This window comes from Panulirus ornatus, chromosome 62 (genome assembly GCF_036320965.1).
Source record: "Panulirus ornatus isolate Po-2019 chromosome 62, ASM3632096v1, whole genome shotgun sequence".
Classification (NCBI taxonomy): Eukaryota; Metazoa; Arthropoda; class Malacostraca; order Decapoda; family Palinuridae; genus Panulirus; species Panulirus ornatus.
In genome coordinates, this window is record NC_092285.1 from 12,183,459 (window position 1) to 12,206,849 (window position 23,391).

The 23,391-nt window shown below is 42.4% G+C and overlaps 1 protein-coding gene across 4 annotated transcripts in view; it reads left to right on the forward strand.

Moving 5' to 3' along the window:
* LOC139745806 (uncharacterized) overlaps positions 1-23,391 on the forward strand; it is an 85,227-nt gene that overhangs the window by 38,105 nt on the left and 23,731 nt on the right. For all 4 annotated transcript variants that reach the window (XM_071656385.1, XM_071656386.1, XM_071656384.1 and 1 more), the window contains exon 5: positions 22,811-23,042. In XM_071656385.1, coding sequence (XP_071512486.1) covers positions 22,811-23,042 — 232 coding nt within the window. The remainder of the gene's footprint in view (positions 1-22,810; positions 23,043-23,391) is intronic.

The following is a 23,391-nucleotide window of genomic DNA, read 5'->3' on the forward strand; positions in this document are numbered from 1 at the left end:
ATCTGATGCTCTGTACATGCCTTCACCCTCTCAATCAATACCTTCCCATATAATTTACCAGGATTACTCAAGTAACTTATACCTCTGTAATTTGAGCACTCACTCTTATCCCCTTTGCCTTTGTACAATGGCACTATGCACGCATTCCGCCAATCCTCAGGCACCTCACCATGAGTCATACATACATTAAATAACCTTACCAACCTGTCAATAATACATTCACCCCCTTTTTTAATAAATTCCACTGCAACACCATCCAAACCTGCTGCCTTGCCGGCTTTCATCTTCCGCAAAGCTTTTACTACCTCTTCTGTGTTTACCAAATCATTTTCCCTAACCCTTTCACTTTGCACACCACCTCGACCAAAACACCCTATATCTGCCACTCTTATCAAACACATTCAACAAATTTCAAAATACTCGCTCCATCTCCATGTCACATCACCACTACTTATCACCTCCCCATTAGCCCCCTTCACTGAAGTTCCCATTTGCTCCCTTGTCTTACGCACTTTATTTACCTCCTTCCAGAACATCTTTTTATTCTTCCTAAAATTTAATGATACTCTCTCACCCCAACTCTCATTTGCCCTCCTTTTCACCTCTTGCACCTTTCTCTTGACCTCCTGTATATATATATATATATATATATATATATATATATATATATATATATATATATATATATATATGTATATATATATACTTGGGAAGTGAGTCAGTTGTTGTTTGCTGATGATACAGCGCTGGTGGCTGATTCATGTGAGAAACTGCAGAAGCTGGTGACTGAGTTTGGTAAAGTGTGTGAAAGAAGAAAGTTAAGAGTAAATGTGAATAAGAGCAAGGTTATTAGGTACAGTAGGGTTGAGGGTCAAGTCAATTGGGAGGTAAGTTTGAATGGAGAAAAAGTGGAGGAAGTAAAGTATTTTAGATATCTGGGAGTGGATCTGGCAGCGGATGGAACCATGGAAGCGGAAGTGAATCATAGGGTGGGGGAGGGGGCGAAAATCCTGGGAGCATTGAAGAATGTTTGGAAGTCGAGAACATTATCTCGGAAAGCAAAAATGGGTATGTTTGAAGGAATAGGGGTTCCAACAATGTTGTATGGTTGTGAGGCGAGGGCTATGGATAGAGTTGTGTGCAGGAGGGTGGATGTGCTGGAAATCAGATGTTTGAGGACAATGTGTGGTGTGAGGTGGTTTGATCAAGTAAGTAATGTAAGGGTAAGAGAGATGTGTGGAAATAAAAAGAGCGTGGTTGAGAGAGCAAAAGAGGGTGTTTTGAAATGGTTTGGGCACTTGGAGAGAATGAGTGAGGAAAGATTGATCAAGAGGATATATGTGTCGGAGGTGGAGGGAACGAGGAGAAGTGGGAGACCAAATTGGAGATGGAAAGATGGAGTGAAAAAGATTCTGAGTGATCGGGGCCTGAACATGCAGGAGAGTGAAAGGCAGGCAAGGAATAGAGTGAATTGGATCGATGTGGTATACCAGGGTTGACGTGCTGTCAGTGGATTGAATCAGGGCATGTGAAGCGTCTGGGGTAAACCATGGAAAGTTGTGTGGGGCCTGGATGTGGAAAGGGAGCTGTGGTTTCGGGCATTATTGCATGACAGCTGGAGACTGAGTGTGAACGAATGTGGCCGTTGTTATCTTTTCCTAGCGCTACCTCGCAGACATGAGGGGGGAGGGGGATGGTATTCCAAGTGTGGCGAGGTGGCGATGGCAATGAATAAAGGCAGACAGTGTGAATTGTGTGCATGGGTATATAAGTATGTGTCTGTGTGTGCATATATATATGTGTACATTGAGATGTATAGGTATGTATATTTGCGTGTGTGGACGTGTGTGTATATACATGTGTATGGGGGTGGGTTGGGCCATTTCTTTCTTCTGTTTCCTTGCGCTACCTCGCAAGTGTGGGAGACAAAGCAAAATAATAATAATAATAATGTACATAATTCTTACTTGCTTCCTTTATTCATTCCCGTCGCAATGACGACCCCCTCCCCCCGCATGCGTGTGGTAGCGCTAGGAAAAGACAACAAAGGCCACATTCGTTCACACTCAGTCTCTAGCTGTCATGTAATAATGCACAGAAACCACAGCTCCCTTTCCACATCCAGGTCCCACAGAACTTTCCATGGTTTACCCCAGACGCTTGACATGCCCTGGTTCAATCCATTCACAGTACGTCGACCCCGGTATACCACATCGTTCCAATTCACTCTATTCCTAGCACACCTTTCACCCTCCTGCATGTTCAAGCCCCGATCACTCGAGATCTTTTTCACTCCATCTTTCCACCTCCAGTTTGGTCTCCCACTTCTCCTCGTTCCCTCTACCTCTGACACATATTTTCTCTTGGTCAATCTTTCCTCACTCATTCTCTCCATGTGACCAAACCATTTCAAAACACCCTCTTTTGCTATCTCAACCACACTTTTTATCACCACACATCTCTCTTACCCTATTATTACTTACTCGATCAAACCACCTCACACCACATATTGTCCTGAAACATCTCATTTCCAGCACATCCACCTTCTTGCGCACAACTCTATCCATAGCTCACGCCTTGCAACCACACAACATTGTTGGAACCACCATTCCTTCAAACACACCCATTTTTGCTTTCCGAGATAATGTTCTCGACTTCCACTTATCCTTCAGGGCTCCCAGAATTTTAGCCCCCTCCCCCACCCTATGATTCACTTCTGCTTCCATGGTTCCATCCACTGCCAAATCCACTCCCAGATATCTAAAACACTTCACTTCCTCCAGTTTTTCTTCATTCAAACTTACCTCCCAATTTACTTGACCCTCAACGTTACTGTACCTTATAACCTTACTCTTATTCACATTTACTCTCAACTTTTTTCTTTCACACACTTCACCAACTCAGTCATTAGCTAATGCAGTTGCTCACATGAATCAGCCACCAGCGCTGTATCATCAGCGAAGAACAACTGACTCGCTTCCCAAACTCTCTCATCCACAACAGACTGCATACTTGCCCCTCATTCCAAAACTCTTGCATTCACCTCCCTAACAACCCCATCCATAAACAAATTAAACATCCATGGAGACATCACACACCCCTGCTGCAAACCTGTATTCATTGAGAACCAATTACTTTCCTCTCTTCCTTCACGTACACATGCCTTACATCCTCTTTAAAAACTTTTCACTGCTTCTAACAACTTTCCTCCCACACCATATATTCTGAATACCTTCCACAGAGCATCTCTATCAACTCTCATCATATGCCTTCTGCAGATCCATAAATGCTACATACAAATCCATTTGCTTTTCTAAATATTTCTCACATACATTCTTCAAAGCAAACACCTGATCCACACATCCTCTACCATTTCTGAAACCACACTGCTCTTCCCCAATCTGATGCTCTATACATGCCTTCACCCTTTCAATCAATACCCTCCTATATAATTTCCCAGGAATACTCAAGAAACTTATACCTCTGTAATTTGAGCACTAACCTTTGTCCCCTTTGCCTTTGTACAGTGGCACTACGCAAGCATTCCGCCAATCCTTAGGCACCTCACCGTGAATTATACATATATTAAATAACCTTACCAACCAGTCAACCATACAGTCATCCCCTTTTTTAATAAATTCCACTGCAGTACCATCCAAACCCGCTGCCTTGCCAGCTTTCATCTTCTGCAAATCTTTTACTACCTCTTCTCTGTTTACCAAATCATTTTCCGTAACCCTCTCACTTTGCACACCACCTCGACCAAAACACCCTATATATGCCACTCTTATCAAACACATTCAACAAACTTGAAAATACTCGCTCCATCTCCATGTCACATCACCACTACTTATCACCTCCCCATTAGCCCCCTTCACTGAAGTTCCCATTTGTTCCCTTGTCTTACGCACTTTATTTACCTCCTTCCAGAACATCTTTTTATTCTCCCTAAAATTTAATGATACACTCTCACCCCAATCTCATTTGCCCTCTTTTTCACCTCTGGACCTCCTGCCTATTTCTTTTATACATTTCCCATTCATTTGCATTATTTGCTGGCAAAAATCATCCAAATGCTTCTCTCTTCTTTTTCACTAATGATCTTACTTCTTCATCCCACCACTCACTACCCTCCAGATCCATAAATGCTACATACAAATCCATATCCTTTTCTAAGTATTTCTCACATATATTCTTCAAAGCAAACACCTTGATCCACACATCCTCCACCACTTCTGAAACCACAGTCATCTTCCCCAATCTGATGCTCTGTACGTGCTTTCACCCTCTCAATCAATACCCTTCAATATAATTTCCCAGTATTACTCGACTTATACATGAACTTATACTTTGTCGCTGTCTCCTGCGTCAGCAAGGTAGCGCAAGGAAACAGACAAAGGAAGGAATGGCCCAACCCAATCACATACACATGTATATACATACACATCCACACCCGCATTTATACATACCTATACATTTCAGTGTATACATATATATACATACACAGCCATATATATATATATATATATATATATATATATATATATATATATATATATATATTTTTTTTTTTTTTTTTTTTTTTTTTTTTTGCTTTGTCGCTGTCTCCCGCATTTGCGAGGTAGCGCAAGGAAACAGACGAAAGAAATGGCCCAACCCACCCCCATACACATGTATATACATACGTCCACACACGCAAATATACATACCTACACAGCTTTCCATGGTTTACCCCAGACGCTTCACATGCCTTGATTCAATCCACTGACAGCACGTCAACCCCCTGTATACCACATCGCTCCAATTCACTCTATTCCTTGCCCTCCTTTCACCCTCCTGCATGTTCAGGCCACGATCACACAAAATCTTTTTCACTCTATCTTTCCACCTCCAATTTGGTCTCCCTCTTCTCCTCGTTCCCTCCACCTCCAACACATATATCCTCTTGGTCAATCTTTCCTCACTCATTCTCTCCATGTGCCCGAACCATTTCAAAACACCCTCTTCTGCTCTCTCAACCACGCTCTTTTTATTTCCACACATCTCTCTTACCCTTACGTTACTTTCTCGCTCAAACCACCTCACACCACACATTGTCCTGAAACATCTCATTTCCAGCACATCCATCCTCCTGCGCACAACTCTATCCATAGCCCACGCCTCGCAACCATACAACATTGTTGGAACCACTATTCCTTCAAACATACCCATTTTTGCTTTCCGAGATAATGTTCTCGACTTCCACACATTCTTCAAGGCTCCCAGAATTTTCGCCCCCTCCCCTACCCTATGATCCACTTCCGCTTCCATGGTTCCATCCGCTGCCAGATCCACTCCCAGATATTTAAAACACTTCACTTCCTCCAGTTTTTCTCCATTCAAACTCACCTCCCAGTTGACTTGACCCTCAACCCTACTGTACCTAATAACCTTGCTCTTATTCACATTTACTCTTAACTTTCTTCTTTCACACACTTTACCAAACTCAGTCACCAGCTTCTGCAGATTCTCACATGAATCAGCCACCAGCGCTGTATCATCAGCGAACAACAACTAACTCACTTCCCAAGCTCTCTCATCCCCAACAGACTTCATACTTGCCCCTCTTTCCAAAACTCTTGCATTCACCTCCCTAACCACCCCATCCTTAAACAAATTAAACAACCATGGAGACATCACACACCCCTGACGCAAACCTACATTTTTATATACATATATATATATCTTTTCTTTTTCTTTCAAACTGTTCGCCATTTCCCGCGTTAGCGAGGTAGCGTTAAGAACAGAGGACTGGGCCTTGGAGGGAATATCCTCACCTGGCCCCCTTCTCAGTTCTTTGTTTTGGAAAATTAAAAAAAAAACGAGAGGGGAAGATTTCCAGCTCCTCGCTCCCTCCCCTTTTAGTCGCCTTGTACGACACGCAGGGAATACGTGGGAAGTATTCTTTCTCCCCTATCCCCAGGGATATATATATATATATATATACATATATATATATATATTTTTTTTTTTTTTTTTCCGCTGTCTCTCGCGTTTGCGAGGTAGCGCAAGGAAACAGACAAAAGAAATGGCCCAACCCACCCCCATACACATGTATATACATACATCCACACACGCGTATATACATACCTACACAGCTTTCCATGGTTTACCCCAGACGCTTCACATGCCCCGATTTAATCCACTGACAGCACGTCAACCCCGGTATACCACATCGATCCAATTCACTCTATTCCTTGCCCTCCTTTCACCCACCTGCATGTTCAGGCCCCGATCACACAAAATCTTTTTCACTCCATCTTTCCACCTCCAATTTGGTCTCCCACTTCTCCTCGTTCCCTCCACCTCCGACACATATATCCTCTTGGTCAATCTTTCCTCACTCATTCTCTCCATGTGCCCAAACCATTTCAAAACGCCTTCTTCTGCTCTCTCAACCACGCTCTTTTTATTTCCACACATCTCTCTTACCCTTACGTTACTTACTCGATCAAACCACCTCACACCACACATTGTCCTCAAACATCTCATTTCCAGCACATCCATCCTCTTACGCACAACTCTATCCATAGCCCACGCTTCGCAACCATACAACATTGTTGGAACCACTATTCCTTCAAACATACCCATTTTTGCTTTCCGAGATAATGTTCTCGACTTCCACACATTCTTCAAGGCTCCCAGGATTTTTGCCCCCTCCCCCACCCTATGATGTACTTCCGTTTCCATGGTTTCATCCGCTGCCAGATCCACTCCCAGATATCTAAAACACTTCACTTCCTCCAGTTTTTCTCCATTCAAACTCACCTCCCAATTGACTTGACCCTCAACCCTACTGTACCTAATAACCTTGCTCTTATTCACATTTATTCTTAGCTTTCTCCTTTCACACACTTTACCTAATTCAGTCACCAGCTTCTGCAGTTTCTCATCCGAATCAGCCACCAGCGCTGTATCATCAGCGAACAACAACTGACTCACTTCCCAAGCTCTCTCATCCCCAACAGACTTCATACTTGCCCCTCTTTCCAAAACTCTTGCATTCACCTCCCTAACAACCCCATCCATAAACGAATTAAACAACCATGGAGACATCACACACCCCTGCCGCAAACCTACATTCACTGAGAACCAATCACTTTCCTCTCTTCCTACACGTACACATGCCTTACATCCTCGATAAAAACTTTTCACTGCTTCTAACAACTTTCCTCCCCCACCATATATTCTTAATACCTTCCACAGAGCATCTCTATCAACTCTATCATATGCCTTCTCCAGATCCATAAATGCTACATACAAATCCATTTGCTTTTCTAAGTATTTCTCACATACATTCTTCAAAGCAAACACCTGATCCACACATCCTCTACCACTTCTGAAACCACACTGCTCTTCCCCAATCTGATGCTCTGTACATGCCTTCACCCTCTAAATCAATACCCTCCCATATAATTTACCAGGAATACTCAACAAACTTATACCTCTGTAATTTGAGCACTCACTCTTATCCCCTTTGCCTTTGTACAATGGCACTATGCACGCATTCCGCCAATCCTCAGGCACCTCACCATGAGTCATACATGCATTAAATAACCTTACCAACCAGTCAGTAATACAGTCACCCCCTTTATTAAATAAATACCACTGCAATACCATCCCAAGCCTTGCCGGCTTTCATCTTCCGCAAAGCTTTTACTACCTCTTCTGTGTTTACCAAATCATTTTCCCTAACCCTCTCACTTTGCACACCACCTCGACCAAAACACCCTATATCTGGCACTTTATCATCAAACACATTCAACAAACCTTCAAAATACTCACTCCATCTCCTTCTCACATCACCACTACTTGTTATCACCTCCCCATATGCGCCCTTCACTGAAGTTCCCATTTGCTCCCTTGTCTTACGCACTTTATTTACCTCCTTCCAGAACATCTTTTTATTCTCCTTAAAATTTAATGATACTCTCTCACCCCAACTCTCATTTGCCCTCCTTTTCACCTCTTGCACCTTTCTCTTGACCTCCTGTATATATATATATATATATATATATATATATATATATATATATATATATATATATATATATATATATCTATATATATATATATGTATATATTTTTATTTATTTTTTTTATTATACTTTGTCGCTGTCTCCCGCGTTTGCCAGGTAGCGCAAGGAAATAGACGAAGGAAATGGCCCAACCCCCCCCCCATACACATGTATATTTATACGTCCACACGCAAATATTCATACCTACACAGCTTTCCATGGTTTACCCCAGACGCTTCACATGCCCCGATTTAATCCACTGACAGCACGTCAACCCCGGTATACCACATCGCTCCAATTCACTCTATTCCTTGCCCTCCTTTCACCCACCTGCATGTTCAGGCCCCGATCACACAAAATCTTTTTCACTCCATCTTTCCACCTCCAATTTGGTCTCCCTCTTCTCCTCGTTCCCTCCACCTCCGACATATATATCCTCTTGGTCAATCTTTCCTCACTCATTCTCTCCATGTGCCCAAACCACTTCAAAACACCCTCTTCTGCTCTCTCAACCACGCTCTTTTTATTTCCACACATCTCTCTTACCCTTGCGTTACTCACTCGATGAAACCACCTCACACCACACATTGTCCTCAAACATCTGATTTCCAGCACATCCATCCTCCTGCGCACAACTCTATCCATAGCCCACGCCTCGCAACCATACAACATTGTTGGAACCACTATTCCTTCAAACATACCCATTTTTGCTTTCCGAGATAATGTTCTCGACTTCCACACATTCTTCAAGGCTCCCAGAATTTTCGCCCCCTCCCCTACCCTATGATCCACTTCCGCTTCCATGGTTCCATCCGCTGCCAGATCCACTCCCAGATATCTAAAACACTTCACTTCCTCCAGTTTTTCTCCATTCAAACTCACCTCCCAATTGACTTGACCCTCAACCCTACTGTACCTAATAACCTTGCTCTTATTCACATTTATTCTTAGCTTTCTTCTTTCACACACTTTACCTAATTCAGTCACCAGCTTCTGCAGTTTCTCATCCGAATCAGCCACCAGCGCTGTATCATCAGCGAACAACAACTGACTCACTTCCCAAGCTCTCTCATCCCCAACAGACTTCATACTTGCCCCTCTTTCCAAAACTCTTGCATTCACCTCCCTAACAACCCCATCCATAAACGAATTAAACAACCATGGAGACATCACACACCCCTGCCGCAAACCTTCATTCACTGAGAACCAATCACTTTCCTCTCTTCCTACACGTATACATGCCTTACATCCTCGATAAAAACTTTTCACTGCTTCTAACAACTTTCCTCCCACACCATATATTCTTAATACCTTCCACAGAGCATCTCTATCAACTCTATCATATGCCTTCTCCAGATCCATAAATGCTACATACAAATCCATTTGCTTTTCTAAGTATTTCTCACATACATTCTTCAAAGCAAACACCTGATCCACACATCCTCTACCACTTCTGAAACCACACTGCTCTTCCCCAATCTGATGCTCTGTACATGCCTTCACCCTCTAAATCAATTTTTTTTAAACTATTTGCCATTTCCCGCGTTAGCGAGGTAGCGTTAAGAACAGAGGACTGGACCTTTTTTGGAATATCCTCACCTGGCCCCCTCTGTTCCTTCTTTTGGAAAATTACAAAAAAAAAAAAAAATCAATACCCTCCCATATAATTTACCACTCTTCTCATGCCACAAGCATCTTTTGCGCAATCCATCACTGATTCCCTAAATACATCCCATTCCTCCCCCACTCCCCTTACTTCCATTGTTCTCACCTTTTTCCATTCTGTACACAGTCTCTCCTGGTACTTCCCCACACAGGTCTCCTTCCCAAGCTCACTTACTCTCACCACCTTCTTCACCCCAACATTCACTCCTCTTTTCTGAAAACCCATACTAATCTTCACCTTAGCCTCCACAAGATAATGATCAGACATCCCTCCAGTTGCACCTCTCAGCATATTAATATCCAAAAGTCTCTCTTTCGCACGCCTGTCAATTAACACGTAATCCAATGACGCTCTCTGGCCATCTCTCCTACTTACATAAGTATACTTACGTATATCTCGCTTTTTAAACCAGGTATTCCCAATCATCAGTCCTTTTTCAGCACATAAATCTACAAGCTCTTCACCATTTCCATTTACAACACTGAACACCCCATGCATACCAATTATTCCCTCAACTGCCACATTACTCACCTTTGCATTCAAATCACCCATCACTATAACCCGGTCTCGTGCATCAAAACCGCTAACACACTCATTCAGCTGCTCCCAAAACACTTGCCTCTCATGATCTTTCTTCTCATGCCCAGGTGCATATGCACCAATAATCACCCATCTCTCTCCATCAACTTTCAATTTTACCCATATTAATCGAGAATTTACTTTCTTACATTCTGTCACATACTCCCACAACTCCTGTTTCAGGAGTATTGCTACTCCTTCCCTTGCTCTTGTCCTCTCACAAACCCCTGACTTCACTCCCCAGACATTTCCAAACCACTCTTCCCCTTTACCCTTGAGCTTCGTTTCACTCAGAGCCAAAACATCCAGGTTCCTTTCCTCAAACATACTACCTATCTCTCCTTTTTTCACATCTTGGTTACATCCACACACATTTAGGCACCCCACTCTGAGCCTTCGAGGAGGATGATCACTCCCCGCGTGACTCCTTCTTCTGTTTCCCATTTTAGAAAGTTAATTACAAGGAGGGGAGGATTTCCGGCCCCCCGCTCCCGTCCCCTCTAGTCGCTTTCTACGACACGCGAGGAATACGTGGGAAGTATTCTTTCACCCCTATCCCCAGGGATAATATACATATATATATACATATACACACACACACACATACACACACATACGCACATACACACACACACACACACGTACATATATATACATATGAAAAATGTAAGAAACAATTTAGAAAACAAACTTTTAGCTTGAAATGAATGAAAAAAAATGAATGTCACATAATGGTTCAACCTCTGGCTATGGAAAAGGAAATGTACAATTTATTCACACAAACGTCAATAGCAGTTCTCATCAGTTTCACCACTGTATCAATAAGCTTCAATGTCTAAGCTACATTTTTCTCCAACTTCACTATTTTCTTGTCAAAAACACCATGCATGAAAACTATCACTCCAGTAACACAACTATAAACATTTACTTCCCCTGGGCTGTTTAGAAAGGGTAGTGAGTGGTGGGATGAAGAAGTAAGAGTATTAGTGAAAGAGAAGAGAGAGGCATTTGGACGATTTTTGCAGGGAAAAAATGCAATTGAGTGGGAGAAGTATAAAAGAAAGAGACAGGAGGTCAAGAGAAAGGTGCAAGAGGTGAAAAAAAGGGCAAATGAGAGTTGGGGTGAGAGACTATCAGTAAATTTTAGGGAGAATAAAAAGATGTTCTGGAAGGAGGTAAATAGGGTGCGTAAGACAAGGGAGCAAATGGGAACTTCAGTGAAGGGCGTAAATGGGGAGGTGATAACAAGTAGTGGTGATGTGAGAAGGAGATGGAATGAGTATTTTGAAGGTTTGTTGAATGTGTCTGATGACAGAGTGGCAGATATAGGGTGTTTTGGTCGAGGTGGTGTGCAAAGTGAGAGGGTTAGGGAAAATGATTTGGTAAACAGAGAAGAGGTAGTAAAAGCTTTGCGGAAGATGAAAGCTGGCAAGGCAGCAGGTTTGGATGGTATTGCAGTGGAATTTATTAAAAAAGGGGGTTACTGTATTGTTGACTGGTTGGTAAGGTTATTTAATGTATGTATGACTCATGGTGAGGTGCCTGAGGATTGGCGGAATGCGTGCATAGTGCCATTGTACAAAGGCAAAGGGGATAAGAGTGAGTGCTCAAATTACAGAGGTATAAGTTTGTTGAGTATTCCTGGTAAATTATATGGGAGGGTATTGATTGAGAGGGTGAAGGCATGTACAGAGCATCAGATTGGGGAAGAGCAGTGCGGTTTCAGAAGTGGTAGAGGATGTGTGGATCAGGTGTTTGCTTTGAAGAATGTATGTGAGAAATACTTAGAAAAGCAAATGGATTTGTATGTAGCATTTATGGATCTGGAGAAGGCATATGATAGAGTTGATAGAGATGCTCTGTGGAAGGTATTAAGAATATATGGTGTGGGAGGCAAGTTGTTAGAAGCAGTGAAAAGTTTTTATCGAGGATGTAAGGCATGTGTACGTGTAGGAAGAGAGGAAAGTGATTGGTTCTCAGTGAATGTAGGTTTGCGGCAGGGGTGTGTGATGTCTCCATGGTTGTTTAATTTGTTTATGGATGGGGTTGTTAGGGAGGTAAATGCAAGAGTCCTGGAAAGAGGGGCAAGTATGAAGTCTGTTGGGGATGAGAGAACTTGGGAAGTGAGTCAGTTGTTGTTCGCTGATGATACAGCGCTGGTGGCTGATTCATGTGAGAAACTGCAGAAGCTGGTGACTGAGTTTGGTAAAGTGTGTGGAAGAAGAAAGTTAAGAGTAAATGTGAATAAGAGCAAGGTTATTAGGTACAGTAGGGTTGAGGGTCAAGTCAATTGGGAGGTGAGTTTGAATGGAGAAAAACTGGAGGAAGTGAAGTGTTTTAGATATCTGGGAGTGGATCTGTCAGCGGATGGAACCATGGAAGCGGAAGTGGATCATAGGGTGGGGGAGGGGGCGAAAATTTTGGGAGCCTTGAAAAATGTGTGGAAGTCGAGAACATTATCTCGGAAAGCAAAAATGGGTATGTTTGAAGGAATAGTGGTTCCAACAATGTTGTATGGTTGCGAGGCGTGGGCTATGGATAGAGTTGTGCGCAGGAGGATGGATGTGCTGGAAATGAGATGTTTGAGGACAATGTGTGGTGTGAGGTGGTTTGATCGAGTAAGTAACGTAAGGGTAAGAGAGATGTGTGGAAATAAAAAGAGCGTGGTTGAGAGAGCAGAAGAGGGTGTTTTGAAATGGTTTGGGCACATGGAGAGAATGAGTGAGGAAAGATTGACCAAGAGGATATATGTGTCGGAGGTGGAGGGAACGAGGAGAAGAGGGAGACCAAATTGGAGGTGGAAAGATGGAGTGAAAAAGATTTTGTGTGATCGGGGCCTGAACATGCAGGAGGGTGAAAGGAGGGCAAGGAATAGAGTGAATTGGAGCGATGTGGTATACAGGGGTTGACGTGCTGTCAGTGGAGTGAATCAAGGCATGTGAAGCGTCTGGGGTAAACCATGGAAAGCTGTGTAGGTATGTATATTTGCGTGTGTGGACGTGTGTATGTACATGTGTATGGGGGGGGTTGGGCCATTTTCTTTCGTCTGTTTCCTTGCGCTACCTCGCAAACGCGGGAGACAGCGACAAAGTATAAAAAAAAAAAAAATAAAAAATAATTTACCAGGAATACTCAACAAACTTATACCTCTGTAATTTGAGCACTCACTCTTATCCCCTTTGCCTTTATAAAATGGCACTATGCACGCATTCCGCCAATCCTCAGGCACCTCACCATGAGTCATACATACATTAAATAACCTTACCAACCAGTCAACAGTACAGTCAGTCACCCCCTTTTTTAATAAATTCCACTGCAATACCATCCAAACCTGCTGCCTTGCCGGCTTTCATCTTCCGCAAAGCTATCACTACCTCTTCTCTCTTTACCAAATCATTTTCCCTAACCCTCTCACTTTGCACACCACCTCGACCAAAACACCCTATATCTGCCACTCTATCATCAAACACATTCAACAAACCTTCAAAATACTCACTCCATCTCCTTCTCACATCACCACTACTTATCACCTCCCCATTTGCGCCCTTCACTGAAGTTCCCATTTGCTCCCTTGTCTTACGCACTTTATTTACCTCCTTCCAGAACATCTTTTTATTCTCCCTAAAATTTAATGATACTCTCTCACCCCAACTTTCATTTGCCCTTTTTTTCACCTCTTGCACCTTTCTCTTGACCTCCTGTCTCTTTCTTTTATACATCTCCCACTCAATTGTATTTTTTCCCTGCAAAAATCATCCAAATGCCTCTCTTCTCTTTCACTAATACTCTTACTTCTTCATCCCACCACTCACTACCCTTTCTAATCAACCCACCTCCCACTCTTCTCATGCCACAAGCATCTTTTGCGCAATCCATCACTGATTCCCTAAATACATCCCATTCCTCCCCCACTCCCCTTACTTCCATTGTTCTCACCTTTTTCCATTCTGTACTCAGTCTCTCCTGGTACTTCCTCACACAGGTCTCCTTCCGAAGCTCACTTACTCATATATATATATATATATATATATATATATATATATATATATATATATATATATATATATATATGTACTTGGGAAGTGAGTCACTTGTTGTTTGCTGATTATACAGCGCTGGTGGCTGATTTATGTGAGAAACTGCAGAAGCTGGTGACTGAGTTTGGTAAAGTGTGTGAAAGAAGAAAGTTAAGAGTAAATGTGAATAAGAGCAAGGTTATTAGGTACAGTAGGGTTGAGAGTCAAGTCAATTGGGAGGTAAGTTTGAATGGAGAAAAACTGGAGGAAGTAAAGTGTTTTAGATATCTGGCAGCGGATGGAACCATGGAAGCGGAAGTGAATCATAGGGTGGGGGAGGGGGCGAAAATCCTGGGAGCATTGAAGAATGTTTGGAAGTCGAGAACATTATCTCGGAAAGCAAAAATGGGTATGTTTGAAGGAATAGTGGTTCCAACAATGTTGTATGGTTGCGAGGCGTGGGCTATGGATAGAGTTGTGCGCAGGAGGGTGGATGTGCTGGAAATCAGATGTTTGAGGACAGTGTGTGGTGTGAGGTGGTTTGATCGAGTAAGTAACGTAAGGGTAAGAGAGATGTGTGGAATTAAAAAGAGCGTGGTTGAGAGAGCAGAAGAGGGTGTTTTGTAATGGTTTGGGCACATGGAGAGAATGAGTGAGGAAAGATTGATCAAGAGGATATATGTGTTGGAGGTGGAGGGAACGAGGAGAAGTGGGAGACGAAATTGGAGGTGGAAAGATGGAGTGAAAAAGATTTTGTGTGATCGGGGCCTGAACATGCAGGAGGGTGAAAGGAGGGCAAGGAATAGAGTGAATTGGATCGATGTGGTATACCGGGGTTGACGTGCTGTCAGTGGATTGAATCAGGGCATGTGAAGCGTTTGGGGTAAACCATGGAAAGTTGTGTGGGGCCTGGATGTGGAAAGGGAGCTGTGGTTTCGGGCATTATTGCATGACAGCTGGAGACTCTGTGTGAACGAATGGTGCCTTTGTTATCTTTTCCTAGCGCTACCTCGCAGACATGAGGGGGAAGGGGGATGGTATTCCATGTGTGGCGAGGTGGCGATGGCAATGAATAAAGGCAGATGGTGTGAATTGTGTGCATGGGTATATAAGTATGTGGCTGTGTGTGCATATATATATTTGTACATTGAGATGTATAGGTATGTATATTTGCGTGTGTGGACGTGTGTGTATATACATGTGTATGGGGGTGGGTTGGGCCATTTCTTTCTTCTGTTTCCTTGCGCTACCTAGCAAATGCAGGAGACAAAGCAGAATAATAATAATGATAATAATGTACATAATTCATACTTGCTTCCTTTATTCATTCCCGTCGCAATGACGACCCTCTCCCCCCGCATGCGCGCGGTAGTGTTAGGAAAAGACAACAAAGGCCCCATTCGTTCACACTCAGTCTCTAGCTGTCATGTAATAATGCACAGAAACCACAGCTCCCTTTCCACATCCAGGCCCCACAGAACTTTCCATGGTTTACCCCAGACGCTTCACATGCCCTGGTTCAATCCATTCACAGCACGTCGACCCCGGTATACCACATCGTTCCAATTTACTCTATTCCTAGCACACCTTTCACCCTCCTGCATGTTCAGGCCCCGATCGCTCAAGATCTTTTTCACTCCATCTTTCCACCTCCAATTTGGTCTCCCACTTCTCCTCGTTCCCTCTACCTCTGACACATATTTTCTCTTGGTCAATCTTTCCTCACTCATTCTCTCCATGTGACCAAACCATTTCAAAACACCCTCTTTTGCTATCTCAACCACACTTTTTATCACCACACTTCTCTCTTACCCTATTATTACTTACTCAATCAAACCACCTCACACCACATATTGTCCTGAAACATCTCATTTCCAGCACATCCACCTTCTTGCGCACAACTCTATCCATAGCTCACGCCTTGCAACCATACAACATTGTTGGAACCACCATTCCTTCAAACACACCCATTTTTGCTTTCCGAGATAATGTTCTCGACTTCCACATACCTTCAAGTCTCCCAGAATTTTCGCCCCCTCCCCCACCCTATGATTCACTTCCGCTTCCATAGTTCCATCCATTGCCAAATCCACTCCCAGATATCTAAAACACTTCACTTCCTCCAGTTTTTCTCCATTCAAACTTACCTCCCAATTTACTTGACCCTCAACGTTACTGTACCTTATAACCTTACTCTTATTCACATTTACTCTCAACTTTTTTCTTTCACACACTTTACCAACTCAGTCACTAGCTAATGCAGTTTCTCACATGAATCAGCCACCAGCGCTGTATCATCAGCGAAGAACAACTGACTCGCTTCCCAAACTCTCTCATTCACAACAGACTGCTTACTTGCCCCTCATTCCAAAACTCTTGCATTCACCTCCCTAACAACCCCATCCATAAACAAATTAGACATCCATGGAGACATCACACACCCCCTCCGCAAACCTATATTCATTGAGAACCAATTACTTTCCTCTCTTCCTTCACGTACACATGCCTTACATCCTCTATAAAAACTTTTCCCTGCTTCTAACAACTTGCCTCCCACGCCATATATTCTGAATACCTTCCACAGAGCATCTCTATCAACTCACATCATATGCCTTCTGCAGATCCATAAATGCTACATACAAATCCATTTGCTTTTCTAAATATTTCTCACATACATTCTTCAAAGCAAACACCTGATCCACACATCCTCTACCATTTCTGAAACCACACTGCTCTTCCCCAATCTGATGCTCTGTACATGCCTTCACCCTTTCAATCAATACCCTCCCATATAATTTCCCAGGAATACTCAAGAAACTTATACCTCTGTAATTTGAGCACTAACCTTTGTCCCCTTTGCCTTTGTACAGTGGCACTACGCAAGCATTCCGCCAATCCTTAGGCACCTCACCATGAATTATACATATATTAAATAACCTTACCAACCAGTCAACAATACAGTCATCCCCCTTTTTAATAAATTCCACTGCAGTACCATCCAAACCCGCTGCCTTGCCGGCTTTCATCTTCTGCAAATCTTTTTCTACCTCTTCTCTGTTTACCAAATCATTTTCCGTAACCCTCTCACTTTGCACACCACCTCGACCAAAACACCCTATATATGCCACCCTTATCATCAAACACATTCAACAAACTTCAAAATACTCACTCCATCTCCATGTCACATCACCACTACTTATCACCTCCCCATTAGCCCCCTTCACTGAAGTTCCCATTTGTTCCCTTGTCTTACGCACTTTATTTACCTCCTTCCAGAACATCTTTTTATTCTCCCTAAAATTTAATGATACTCTCTCACCCCAACTCTCATTTGCCCTTTTTTTCACCTCATGCACCTTTCTCTTGACCTCCTGCCTATTTCTTTTATACATCTCCCACTCATTTGCATTATTTGCTGGCAAAAATCATCCAAATGCCTCCCTCTTCTCTTTCACTAATAATCTTACTTCTTCATCCCACCACTCACTACCCTTTCTAATCAGCCCACCTCCCACTCTTCTCATGCCACAAGCATCTTTTGCACAAGCCATCACTTATTTTCTAAATACATCCCATTCCTCCCTCACTCCCCTTATGTCCTTTGTTCTCACTTCTTTCCATTTTGTACTCAGTATCTCCTGGTACTTCCTCACATAAGTCTCCTTCCCAAGCTCGCTTACTCTCGCCAAATGGCAGTGCTAGTACAGAGTACTCACTGCTGGAAAATCAAGAGTTATGAAGAATGAGCTGTTTGAGTTAAGTGTTGTTAAGTGTTATGTGTGACTGGGAGATATTGTATAACTGTAGACTGAATACTAGTAGTCCATGTGTGGGTGAGGCAGAAAGAAAAGATAGGTATCTAGGTCAGAGGAGTGCAATTTGACAACCACTAAATTGCTGGCTCACTATGCAGCCATCACCAACCCTCCTGATACCCAGGCAGGTAGTTATTGTAATATATCTCCTTGGTTGTTGGCTGCCTATCGAAGTACTACCTACAGCAGCCAGCTTTCACGAGCAAAAGTGAGCCCACATTGTGGTATAGGGCTAGTGGATCAAGTTTTGAATTTAAACCTGAGAGTTTATAAATTGAATTGCTTTTGACTCAACTCTGTCATTTATGGATGCAGGGGTAGTACCACCCCAGATATGAGAGTAATAATACTCCATACAAGGATGGATCATTCCTTTGCATAATGTTACGAATTCAATACTTATTCTAGCAAGGTCGCCAATTACATATATATGTTACAAATACTATACTGATCCTTGTCTTTGCAGGGACGTTAGATTTGTTATGTTGCACGACACGTCTTAAAGTTATGGGATTAAGGGATTAAATCAAACACCAGCCTTAGGATTAGTTATAATGAAAGAATTAAAGTGTACAGAGTGAACACACAAATCAGGCATGAATCATTTACGTTAACACTGAACATGAGTTTAACATTCCAGATAAGATTTCAAACCAGGAGATCTCTTTCCTTTATAACAATTTCTTCAATAACATTACACTTTTGAAATTATGACAGAGGTAAAACAACGTAGAGTCTGTATCGCACACTTCACTCGGGTAATGGGCTTAGTGACAGGGGACACCACTTACCTCGCCGGGCTAGAGAGAGAGAAATCGAGGCTCACCAGGTGTCGGGTATTTATCACAAGTAAGAACGAGTGTCCGCCCTGTTTCTATAATGTTACCCTCAATTGGCTGTGGGCCTAAGATCCAATTGTGATGGGTTGGATGATCCTAAAGTCCATCCCACATGGCCTAGAGTTCAACCTCCTTCGTTCCCTAGTGTACGGGATGACATACCCCATAGCTGGCCCCACGATTTGACCCGACGCCTCTGATAAGGGTTCGGGTGCTGGAGAACTGGTCGCCATCTGGCTTCAAAACAGTATTTCTAAGACAAATAACTCGGTCAGGGAAATGAGGTCCGAGCTGACAGCAACAACACCGTACACAAAGGCACACCATACATATATATGAACATGGCACACACAATGTTCGTAACAGTAAACAGAGCAGCTGTTTGGAAGAAAAGAAATTCCAACATCAAAACAGGACTCCGAGTTTATTAGAAGCAAGCTCAGCTCTTTTCGTAATGTTGGGCTTCCAGGATACAGTGGATGTTACAGTAATACCACGTATGTTCACCGAGTCAAGAGGTGGAATTATAGAACAGTCAAAGGTGAGAGGAAAGTTGTGAAGAATTTTGATGGAGAGATAGGTAGGAGCTGTGTCTTGAGGCACTGAACTTAACCAGATTTTGTTTTCTCCACTGACATATCCTGTTCAGGTCTGATTTTAAGTTGAGATGAGATGCAGATTGAGTGAGAGAAGAGGGAGCAGAATTGAAGGATCTGGAGGAATGCAATTGTGAGTTGTCAGTGTATGAGTGCATTTGGTTATTTGTATAAGAAAGTAAATCCTAGGTAAAAAAAAAAAAAAAAAAGAGAGAGAGAGAAAAGGGGAGAGGCTCTTTCTTTATGGTGTCTCTCATATAGTATTCTCCATGCATTCTTGTATGTATGAAGATGAAATCTGATGATAATGGTGTATCAGTCCATCACTTTGAGAATTTTGATTCCTTTAGTCTGTATGTCTTAATTGAAATTTTGTATTATCAATGTTTCCATCTCTGAGAAATGATTGTTTTAACAGCATCATGTCTCATCCTGGTTTGTTCTGAATCGTTGAAATTTTTTGGAGGTTAGGGGACGAAAGAATACTTCCCACGTATTCCCTGCGTGTTGTAGAAGGTGACTATAAGGTAAGGGGGTGGCAAGGTGTAAATCCCCCAACCCATTTTTAATTTTCTAAAAGAAGGAATAGAGAAGGGGCTAAGTGAGGATATTTCCTTCAAGGCTCAGTCATCTGTACTTAATGCTACCTCGGTAATGGGGGAAATGGCGAATGTGTGAAAAAAAATAACATTGGACACAGATATGCACTTCATCCCAACAATTGGTTGTTTAATTATGTATTGTCTGAACGGGCCATCTTCCACTATTTCTTGAAATTTAAGGAAGTTTTTCATTTTTTATCCATCTTTACATTATTTTTTCCCTCCTTACAACCACAGCTTTACGATGTCTTTCCCTTCTTACAACCATTTGCCCATTAGACAAAACAAGTTAGTTCTTATCTCTTTAATAAGTTTTGTTTCCCTGACTCCAACAATATTAGGTGTTTTTCCCCATGTACGATCCTTGAATTCAAGCTCTTTACCATTAACTATTAATTCATCATTTGAATACATTACTTTTGAGTCTGAACTTACCTTTTCCTTACACTCCTTCACTTCCTTGCAGAACTGGTGGGTATGCTCTGTATTCTTGTCTCGGTCCCCCAGTTTTTGTGTGTTTTGATTGCCCTTTGCTTCTATCCCTGTGTTCCTTGCTGTGTAATGTGTTGCATGATGATCAGACCAGCAAAAGTGTTTAGGGATGAGACACATTGTGTTTTCCCTTCATGTAGGATCAAAGTCTTATAGATTTGATTTTGAACGACAGGGAACTTAGTTTTGACGATGATTTGTTGTAGGAACTTGTTTGAAATATTTCTTGATGCCATTACAACTAGAAAAGCAGTTAAGAAACATTTAGCTGGGAATAGAGTAAAAGGAAAGGGATGACCTGGTTCTGACCACCATTTTCTTCTGAAATTGAAGAATGTAGATGTTTCTCCATTGTGTTCAGTGCCTTAAAAATGTTAATTTTGAAGGTTTCAGGATCAGTTTTTAAATTTGAAAATTTAAGATAATAGATGCATGGAAACTGTCATATTACTTTGAATATATTGGATGCTCAGGTTTCAGTGTATTATACATGAGAGTTAGGGAGTGGGTGTGAGCGAATGAGGCCATTTCTTCATCAACTCTTCTGACCTCACCACACGGGAAATGGCAAACAAGTGCGAAAAAGGAAAAAATATATATGGGATTTATTTTTTTTTTTTTAATTATACTTTGTCGCTGTCTCCCGCGTTTGCGAGGTAGTGCAAGGAAACAGACGAAAGAAATGGCCCAACCCCACCCCCCCATACACATATATATACATACGTCCACACACGCAAATATACATACCTACACAGCTTTCCATGGTTTACCCCAGACGCTTCACATGCCCTGCTTCAATCCACTGACAGCACGTCAACCCCGGTATACCACATCGCTCCAATTCACTCTATTCCTTGCCCTCCTTTCACCCTCCTGCATGTTCAGGCCCCGATCACACAAAATCTTTTTCACTCCATCTTTCCACCTCCAATTTGGTCTCCCTCTTCTCCTTGTTCCCTCCACCTCCGACACATATATCCTCTTGGTCAATCTTTCCTCACTCATCCTCTCCATGTGCCCAAACCACTTCAAAACACCCTCTTCTGCTCTCTCAACCATGCTCTTTTTATTTCCACACACCTCTCTTACCCTTACGTTACTCACTCGATCAAACCACCTCACACCACACACTGTCCTCAAACATCTCATTTCCAGCACATCCATCCTCCTGCGCACAACTCTATCCATAGCCCATGCCTCGCAACCATACAACATTGTTGGAACCACCATTCCTTCAAACATACCCATTTTTGCTTTCCGAGATAATGTTCTCGACTTCCACACATTCTTCAAGGCCCCCAGGATTTTCGCCCCCTCCCCCACCCTATGATCCACTTCCGCTTCCATGGTTCCATCCGCTGCCAGATCCACTCCCAGATATCTAAAACACTTCACTTCCTCCAGTTTTTCTCCATTCAAACTCACCTCCCAATTGACTTGACCCTCAACCCTACTGTACCTAATAACCTTGCTCTTATTCACATTTACTCTTAACTTTCTTCTTCCACACACTTTTCCAAACTCAGTCACCAGCTTCTGCAGTTTCTCACATGAATCAGCCACCAGCGCTGTATCATCAGCGAACAACAACTGACTCACTTCCCAAGCTCTCTCATCCCCAACAAACTTCATACTTGCCCCTCTTTCCAAAACTCTTGCATTTACCTCCCTAACAACCCCATCCATAAACAAATTAAACAACCATGGAGACATCACACACCCCTGCCGCAAACCTACATTCACTGAGAACCAATCACTTTCCTCTCTTCCTACACGTACACATGCCTTACATCCTCGATAAAAACTTTTCACTGCTTCTTTTCTTTCAAACTATTTGCCATTTCCCGCATTAGCGAGGTAGCGTTAAGAACAGAGGACTGGGCCTTTGAGGGAATACCCTCACCTGGCCCAATTCTCTGTTCCTTCTTTTGGAAAAAAAAAAAAAAAACGAGAGGGGAGGATTTCCAGCCCCCCGCTCCCTCCCCTTTTAGTCGCCTTCTACGACATGCAGGGAATACGTGGGAAGTATTCTTAATCCCCTATCCCCAGGGATAATGCTTCACTGCTTCTATCAGCAGTAAATTGTAAAGATTCATAAAAGTTGGTATAGTGCTAAAAAGTAAATTTTAACATGTTCAAATCTTCCAGTGTGGAATATATCCATGAATTCTCTGATATGGCTCCCATCCTAAAGCCATGCAAGAAGGACAAAACCAATGGTGCTATACGCAAAGAACCTGAAATTGTCACAGGTACACCATTTGAACCATCCTATGTCTACAAGATGTTAGCAACATTGAATGGGGATATGTTCACTGATGGCCGTCAACAGGATGCTGAGGAGATGTTGTCATTTGTTCTAAATGGCCTACATGAGGAGGTAAGCTAGAGAACAATCATGTGTTAATCTAATATTATTCCATTCCTAGTTTAATGAGGTGTATCAGGCACATACAGCCTTTAGATCATTTCTAATACTATGATCCTTTACCCATGTCCCATGTGAAAAGTTTTTTAAGTAATGAAAGGATAAAAGAAAGAAAAAGAGTATGGTTAAGGGAGCATGAGAGGATGTGTTGAAATGGTTTGGACATATGGAGAGAATGAGCTTGGAAAGGTTGATAAAGAGGATTTATTTGTCAGAAGTAGAGGAAACAGGAGAAAGGAGAGATCAAATTGGAGATGGAAGGATGGAATGAAAAAGATTTTGAGTGAATGGTTTTGGAACA